This window comes from Mchenga conophoros, linkage group LG3 (assembly GCF_057382185.1).
Source record: "Mchenga conophoros isolate Kocher_MC1m ecotype Shallow Benthic linkage group LG3, M_conophoros_male_GT1.1, whole genome shotgun sequence".
Classification (NCBI taxonomy): domain Eukaryota; kingdom Metazoa; phylum Chordata; class Actinopteri; order Cichliformes; family Cichlidae; genus Mchenga; species Mchenga conophoros.
Window position 1 is genome coordinate 77,048,864 of NC_140528.1, and position 8,753 is coordinate 77,057,616.

General features: G+C 43.1%; 1 protein-coding gene across 1 annotated transcript in view; it reads right to left on the bottom strand.

The window, feature by feature from the left end:
* LOC146580560 (neuroligin-2-like) overlaps positions 1-6,233 on the bottom strand; it is a 149,278-nt gene extending 143,045 nt beyond the window's left edge. Inside the window, exon 1 of the mRNA XM_085267334.1 lies at positions 5,669-6,233. Coding sequence (XP_085123460.1) covers positions 5,669-6,176 — 508 coding nt within the window. The 5' untranslated portion in view covers positions 6,177-6,233. The remainder of the gene's footprint in view (positions 1-5,668) is intronic.
* Positions 6,234-8,753: the final 2,520 nt, after the last annotated feature.

Here is an 8,753-nt window from a genome sequence, read left to right on the forward strand (position 1 = left end):
CCAACTTATTCACCATGAAGGCTTGCTCTGTGTTAACAGCAGCCGACTGCTGAGAGAAGCATGTGATCTGTCTGTGAGCCTGAGGCGGCATCAGCTGCCGGTCCTCCCCTCGCCTCATCCATCGATCCAGCGTGACTCTGCAGGAGTGAGATGAAAACCTCTCGCTATGATTTATGGGATATCATCTGCAGGAGTACCAGTGGAGCTCCTGCCTCCCAGCAGTTGATGAGGAAACTACCTGCCAGACGCAAAAACCAAGACTGGGTCCATAAACCCTCACTGGACTACTTCTGCACTGCAAAGCCTTTATTATAACCTAGTGGTCATTTTATTCCTTCAGAGGTACTAATAAATGGAAACCACAGCAGATCTTAATTCTTATGAATGTTGGACGGCTCTTTGTTTAAAAACCACTTAAAGCAGTTGAGAATGTTTTGAATTCTTCTTTAAAGGTACTTTGCAGGTAGCTTGTTCCAAACAACTTGGAAAACTCATCCCGTTTTTAAGGATTCGGCTCTCTTCTGGTTCTTCATTTAATTTCTCTAACTGACTCCATGATGGCTTGATGGACTCCGTGCATTTTTGTTTTTCTTGTTGCTAAAAATAATTACTTCCACTAAGGAGGTTATTATTTTGTAGTATCTGCATGCATGCCATCATTCTGCCTGTAAACATGATAACTTGAAGGAATTCTGAGAAAACTTGGTAGGGGTGCAGAGTGCGGTCATGTTAATCATCCATCAAAACCTGGCTTCCAGTTCAAGGTCTTCAAGGTCAACTTTATGATTTATTGGACAAAAATTGACAGAAAGCCGTATAACTTTGAAACTAGGTCTATTACAAGTGTGGTTTAAGATTTAAGATATCATGTCACATTTGACCTCTGCCCTCTCCTTCAAGGTCAACAGGTTAGCCTAAAAGGTCAAGATGATAATAATGCTATACAGAGCCGTTTGAAATGAAGATTCTTACTGCCATTGTTTGTACTTTCAACATACAGGTATCCAGGAAGTGACATTAAGACATTCTAAACACATCTGACCTTTGACCTCATCTTCAAATGCAAATAAACTCATGAATTGTTAACTTTGCTTCAAATTATACTTTCTTTGATACAGGTCTATCAGGATCAGGAAATCTTATATTATAGTCTGCATCCAATGGCAGGTTACATTTGACCTCTGACCTCAATTTTACATTTTACATCTGCCTTTCTTTTAAGCTGAACCCAAAATGTGTCACATCTTTAAACAAAGTATGAGAACGAATGGCCTACTTGGAAATATACTGTAGTACAGTGTTCTATAATAAGCTCAAGCTATTTACACATCAATACCTATTACCCATTAACCCACTCCTACATAATGTCTGTGTAATCAAAGCAAATATCCGTCATACTTCCCTTATCTGACTGACTTTACTGCACCGCCAACTTAATGTTCTTTTAAATGAACAAATAAACCAAACAAATATATACAAACTAAATAATACAATATTTCCTTAACAGTAAATACCTCCAGAGAGTGCCTTGCCTTCTTGTTCTTTATCGTTCTGGCTGTATGTTTTGGGTCGTTGCCGTGCCTCCCTGAGGCCACCATGTGTTGGATAGAAATGTAGTCTCTATATTTAAATCCAAAAGGTGCTGCAATGCGTCTTTTCTGTAGCAATATATACACAATAAGTTATTTAATGTGTTTAGAAAACATGAAAACCCATTCAGTGATTAGCATTTTCTGCTCAAAACTATTCATATAGTCAAAGAATGTGATATGAAATTACTAAATTAGATGAAGCTGTCTTTAATAAAATATTAAAAAGTGTCATTTTTCATTCTTTCTTTCAATTTGTTTCATTTCTTGATTTTGTTTTTTTCTAAAAGACTGACACATTCAGCAGCATGTTTATTCAGGAGCGCCATGGGATGAATGAAAGAAATGACAACACATGGCTAGCTTTGCAACTTACTAAGCACTTAAATATTAATTAAAGAGCCACGAGTACGCACCAAATGTTAGCATATTTGTTTATCTATGAACAAACACACATTCATGTCAGTGTCCCACTTTCTCCTACTTGCACCGACGGCAGCATTAAGACGTAATTCTGCCAACTTAATCCACTTAAAACCAGAGTTTTTTTAAGGATTCTGTCTTAAGGGTTGCCCTGTGAAAGGATACAAGTACAAAACTCTCAGGAGACGGAGAATTCATGTTTTAAAAGTAAGAAGAAAGACAGTGACAGACGTGGTGTGGCAAGAGAAAATGCATATAAGCTAAAAAAATCTCTAGCCCTAGTCTCCTCTCCTTGTTTTTTATCCTCCTTTCCTCGTTTCCTTCCATCTCCTCCATTGCATGTGTAACAAATGATTTGGAAACCAAAGAGGGAGAAAAGGCAGAGGAGCAAAGACAACGGCAACCCCGGGGCTGCTAGAGATTGCTGAGGCTAGCAATGTCATGCCTGACTCGACCACAGTAAATATAACAGCAGTGATGATGGAGGACGGGCGGGGGAGGGGGTGAAGCGAGCTCATATGGATCTGCAGTTCTTTTTTTCCACACTTGGGATAAATTATGGCACGTGCACCAGGTGGGTATTTGCTGGGATAATGTCTTTCTAACCTGGACGCACCTTACAAACAGTGACCGTGTGGTACACCGACGCCGCCGGGCGCTCTGCTGATTTTTCACATTGATGAATGAAGGTCACTGTGGGGAGATGTTCAGCACCTGTGTGACATTTGCAGAAGGCGCGCTGCACGGGAGAATGTGAGCGAGTGTTTATATGTTTCAGAGTTATGACATTTCCATTTCCACATCGCACATCTCAGGGAAAAAAAAAGTGAAACCTGATGTATAATGCTCTAAATTTGCCCGCGGAGCCGTAAGTGGCAATGATGGGGTGTCGAGGGCTGAGGCTGCGGTGCTGCAGTGGAGAGGCGGAAGGAATGTTTTTGAACTGCGAGGTGGGTAAAAAAAAAGAAATTGAAAGAAGTTCTGATGGACGGGCAAAGAGGGAGACTTAAAAGTGTTGGTGAGAAAGACACACACAGATACTGTCAAGCTACATCATGGAGTATTCTTTTTTTAGCCTCAATACAGATCTTTAGCAACACTTCATTCCTCTTTGGAAAGCGTCCAGTTAGCTTTCAGGTCTTATTTTCTTTTCCAAGCAAAACCCAAAATGCTTACCACTTTGTCACTATAAAAAGGTGTTGGGAAGCTGTGCAGCTTTTACTCGAGATATAGAAATGAAAGACAAAAATGTGAAGCACAATATCCTCGGCAAGGAGAGGAAGGGAGGTGACGGGAGTCTCCACTTTTCATGTCACACCTGCCGATGAGATGGAAATCTTTCCCCCTTATTGCTCGTACACCAAATAGTCCCTAGACTGACAAAAATGTCCACAGTTTGATCTGAGTTGAGAGAAGAAAGTTCTTGACTGGAAAAAAAAAAGTAAAGTCAAAAGTCACCTAATCCCTTTTCTCATAAAGCTGCTCCAGTCCTGGCCTTTTTGTTTTATAACACACAGAATTGGAGGTACCATAAAAACAGCAAAGTGGTAGTTGAAATGATTTTTGATTCTCCGTGGAGTTTTATATTGTTTCTTTTATATAAGTCCAACCCAGACACAAGCATAATCCTAAAACTAACAGTCGTCAGCTACATTATGTGCAAGGTTGGTATGAAATATTAGCTTAACTAATAACCTTTATACAACCACTCAGACTATCCCTGTAAAGAGTGACTGTTCACTAAGCCCCTCCTCTAAACAGATAAATCATCACTTCATCATCATTTGCTTCTTCAAATGTGTATTCAAAGCAAGTCAGAAGTTAGGTTAGACTGAAACACGAGTCTGAACTTAACACCAGGGCAAGCTAACAATACTGGAAGAGATATTTTTTGCTTTAACTGTATATCTATGGTGGTGTGGGGGGGCACAGATTATTGGCAGATGAAGGTGCTCCTCTTCACCTATAATTGGGCCTTCTTTGTGACTCTCAAGCAATGCTCAGCCAGTCCTCTGCTTAGTCTCTCGTCCTGAGGTCAAATGTCAACTCCACCGTCTCAGTGCAGCAGCTCATGAACCAGTTCTCTGCCTACTTGAGGTTCTGGTCTGAGTGGCTCTCCAGCTCGCACAAGATCACAAAGATCAAGGCTGCTGTAGCCGGCTGAAGTCCAAGAACATGAGGCTGAAGTCAACAGGACGACAGATTAATGTAAAATGGAGGACGCATGGGCTGATTATCAGCAAGCAGCTGAACTTTTGAACTATCTGGTCTTTAAGTCTGACGTCATTAGCCGTGTCTGGGCCCAAACTCCGCTGCAGGTCCATAAGTCAAATGAACACTGCGGCATCACTGAGAGTTAAAAACTGTCTAAATTCTTAATAAAATGATCAGCATTGCTGCTCTACCAGGTGTAACAATTTCGTTTGACATCCAGGCATCCATGAAAACAGAATTTATTAAATTTAACAGAGTTAGAAGTTAGCAGAGGGTTAGCTCGCTAGTTTCCGCCTAAACATAATATAGCATGTTCTGACTGAGAGATTTTTGAAACTAATTAAAACGTACAGCTCTGCTGTCACTTCCAACATAAGTCAAGACAGAAAACTAAACAACAGTGACGTTTGCAGGGTTACTGAAGTTTGGCTAGCTGCTATATAATGATGTCCTATGTGATTGCTAGCGACACAGCTATGTTAGCATAATATAAACACAGTGAAGCTGGAGGATGAACGCTAACTTTTTTCCACTTGATAAAAGTTAACGTGAGGGTTCCCGATGGTCAGGGACAAATGCAATCGCATGGCAGGATGCTGTAAACGGACCAAACTTTAGTCAGGAGAACAACGGAGATAATCCACAATACGAGGTTAGTCATTAATATACTGCTGCATGGGCTGAGCTGTACTTACATCATAAGGTTTTAAAAACTGAACTTTGAAATTAATAGTGGTAATAAAAACCGAGAGAAGCCGACAGTGAGTGTTTTTAGGGGCTTGTTGAGATTAAATACAACAAGATATAAAGCGGTAAAACATGTTAAAAACACAGCAGCCTGATGAAACGCAGAGTAGTTTGGGCCCGGAAGCAGGATTCATACGTCATCACTTAAAGACTGAATAGGTGAGGGTACTGTTGCCTAGCAAGCAATCCTGGATCTATCAGTCAGATGGAAAAAACACACAACCAAAAAAACCAAAAAGTAGTTTCTAAAATATATTTAAGAAAACATATAAATATAAAAATATATTTAACAACGGAAAAGACTGTCTTCTACATGGAGCGGCTGTTTGTGCCTGGAGCTTTACTGACTTTACTAAAGCTACAAGCTAAAAGGTGATGGTTGCAAACACTAAAACAATCTGTCAGTTATCCTCAATCAAACAACAAACTTCACATATAATCTTCTATTTGGCAGCCAGACAAAAAGATGAGTCGGCTTTTTCTACCAAGAACCTGATGTTGCAGACTTAAAAAACACATGTACAGCAGTAACTGTGTGCCTGCTGTGTGAGCATGGAAAGCTCAACAAGAACGGTACGGTAATAGTAACTAAAGGGTTTGGAGCTTAGTGAAAAGTCCACCTATTCCCTATGCTAAATGTTACCTATCAAAGTCCCACATCCACCAACCCTTCATTTCACCCTGTCCCCACTCACCATCCTCCGTGGGCACGTAGACATTGAGGTAGAGGCAGTCCTCGCTCTGGTTCTGGATGTAACCGGCCGCCACGTCCAGGTTGTCTGTGAACCACACGGGTAGCATTATCTCCGGCAGTACACCGTGAACATTTTGAGGGCACACAGGGGCAAAGAGGGTGGCGTTGCGGATCTCCTGCCAGGATCCCGGGGCCTCAGGTGGCTGAAAACGGCGATCGCCGATAGGCGCCGTGGCGTAGGGCACACCCAGGTACTGCTCCACAGGGCCAAGAATCTCATTGTTCAAGTCCTTCTTGATGCCTCTGAGCTTCCCATAGTTAGTGGTCACGATAGGGTGTTTAGAAGGATCCATCTTCTGGCTCGAGGCTAGACTGAAGAGCAGAATGAGGCCTAGGACGCTCATGAGGCACCAGTCTGTCATAAGGCTGAGGTGGCTTGTCCTTGACGACAAACTCCGCCGACTCTGTCTATTTATAAAGAATGGAAGGGGCTTCATGACTGAGTTCATACCGTTCAGCCACCTGCTTTTAGTCAGTTTGGGAAAACGTCTCTCTTTATGAGCAAAAGTGGATTATATCCAACAATCTGGAAGGTAAAAAACCCTTAATGACTAAAAAGGAGCTTTTTTAGAAACTCGACCAAGACTAAGGGCGCTGAATGAAGGTGAAGTGGAGGACAAGGCAGCTGCTTGGGAGAGAAGGGTCCTTTGGGCTCTGGGTGCCGGATAAAGGGGTTTGGACCTTGGAGTGGGTGCCAGGTCAGTGGTGATTCTGAGCAACGGTGATCCGAAACACTTCCCAAGCCATGGCTCTGTTGCGTTCCATACCTATTCGTCCTCAATTATCCAGATAATTGGATTGATGATGAATTCTGCAGAATGAGACAGAGAAGCAGGGGGGAGGAGGGAAGAGATTTAAGGGATGGTGATAAAGAGAGAGAGAGCGGGGACGGGGGGAGGGAGGAAGAAAAGATAAAAGAGATTAAGCTTATCTGAAACAGAAATATATTCCATTAAATGTTGTCAGTTCAACATTTTTTCACCTTCAGCTGTTGCCAAGGGACCTTTTTTCTTTTTTTTTTCCTGAAATGAAAGATTTTCTAAATCCAGAGCCAGTGTTGTGGAGATCAAACTAACAAGGGTTCATTTTGGGAGCATTTCATGTGACGATCAACGTGTTTCACTTCACGTCGTTACATCACAAGGCTGAAAATGTTTCTCTCCAACATGGACGGAAGAACAAAAACAAACACAATGACACAAATGCAATTTCTGACATCATGTTTTTACTTCCTCTGGCGTTTGCAACATAATCCCATATATGCTCCTTGCTGAGTGCACATTTCTACATGTCTCTCTATTCATTATGTATGAAAATCCTGCTGTCCCAGTGCGACCTGCATGAGGGCACGATCCCTCCTGGCGGCCCGAGCTCAACCTGGCAGCTAGCACGCACGCATCTCTGCCGAGTTTCCACCAAACAACGCTGCCAGCGATGCCTCAATATTTCTATTAAATTCCTCGAGGCTTCAGAGGTTCTCGTGGAGGCAACACTACAGACAGTACAGTAGACAGCGTTGGTGGACGAGTAGAAGCTGGAGATTAGGGCGAGCCTTTCACTGCCCAGTAAGGTCAAATGTCAATAATGTGCGCCTGTAAGCAGCTTAGAACAGCCCAGCTGGGGCGCTCTCTGGCTATACGCAGAACACAGAGACACACTCGTAGCATTAACTGAGCCACACATGAATGAAAGCCCACATTGTGCACAGCCATTCATGTAATCTACAGCGGAAATGTGCAAATCCTCATCTAACAGATCCAGAGTCAGGAAATGCATGAGGCGAGGAGGAGATTAGGCTGCCGTTACGTTGTTGCGTGGTGTTATGTAACGGTGCGGGACACACAAGGCCCGGCAGTAAGTAACGCTGGGAGTACAGTGAGATATCTCCTCAGTGTTAGCGCACTCTTTTTCACTCTTATCGCATTTTTTTTCACACTCTCCCCTTTGCTTTATCGCCCTACCGTAATTGTCCCCTTTAAAGGCATCATTAAGGATATTATTGCATCGCCTGTACCCACCTCTGTTTTTGTTTTCTCCCCCCCACTCCCCCTTTCTCTCACACTGCCAATAAAGCCATTTAAAATGTAAAAGTATGGGATTTAAGAGGCTTGAGGCAAGACGGCAGATAATTAGAGTCTATAGGCTGATGAGCAGATAACACAAATAAGGAGGCTCATTCATGTATTAATCGTTTCTTATGTACAACAAGCTCTTGGAGAGGATATATTCGGGCTTTTGGGGAAATGCATGGTGAAAAAAAAAGTTAAAAAAGAGAGAGCAGTAATTGCGAGCGGGCCTGTAGCGCCTCTAATCTCTCCTTGTTTTTGTTTGTTCCCGCGCGTGCACACTAAATATATTGCCGCCTGCCTTTGTTCGTCTCCGAGTGGACTTTGTTGTTCTGCCCACGCCCCCCCGTGTGTGCGTCGGGGTGTGTATCTGCTCGCTGAGAAGCGGGCAGCACGACGCGCGCTCTAATTAAACCACGGAGAGTCTGGGACGAGCCCTTCACCCACACACCCAACAATCAAAAATAACCATCTACACTGCTGTTAAACTTTCATCCTCCAACGTACATAAAAGAGACGGGCGAAGAGACGAGTGTCGGAGGGGAAGGGAAAAAAAGAAAAAGGAGCAGGGATGACGAGAGAGCCAAACTGGAGATGAAAGGTGAGAATAAAGATGGAGAGGAAACAGGTCCTGTTAATGAAAAGCTTCTCTGTGGTCAGCAGAGGCCCTTCAAGAGGCCTCGAGTCAAAGTGACACAAGGAGGAGAGATTCTCAGGGACGTGATGAGCCCAGGAAGGGGGACAACTGGACTCCTTTTTGCCCAAAACTTGCACCTCGTGACACATGTATGTCAGAATTCCTGGCCAAGCTCCTGGCAGACACGAGTATGCCTGCGGGGACCGCCAGAATTTTGTGGTGCATCTGAGTGTTTAATTGCTAATTGGCTCAATTAGAGGGTTTAATTGGTCCAGCTCTGCCATGAGCAGTGGGAAAGCTTAAGTGATTGATGAAGCAGAGAA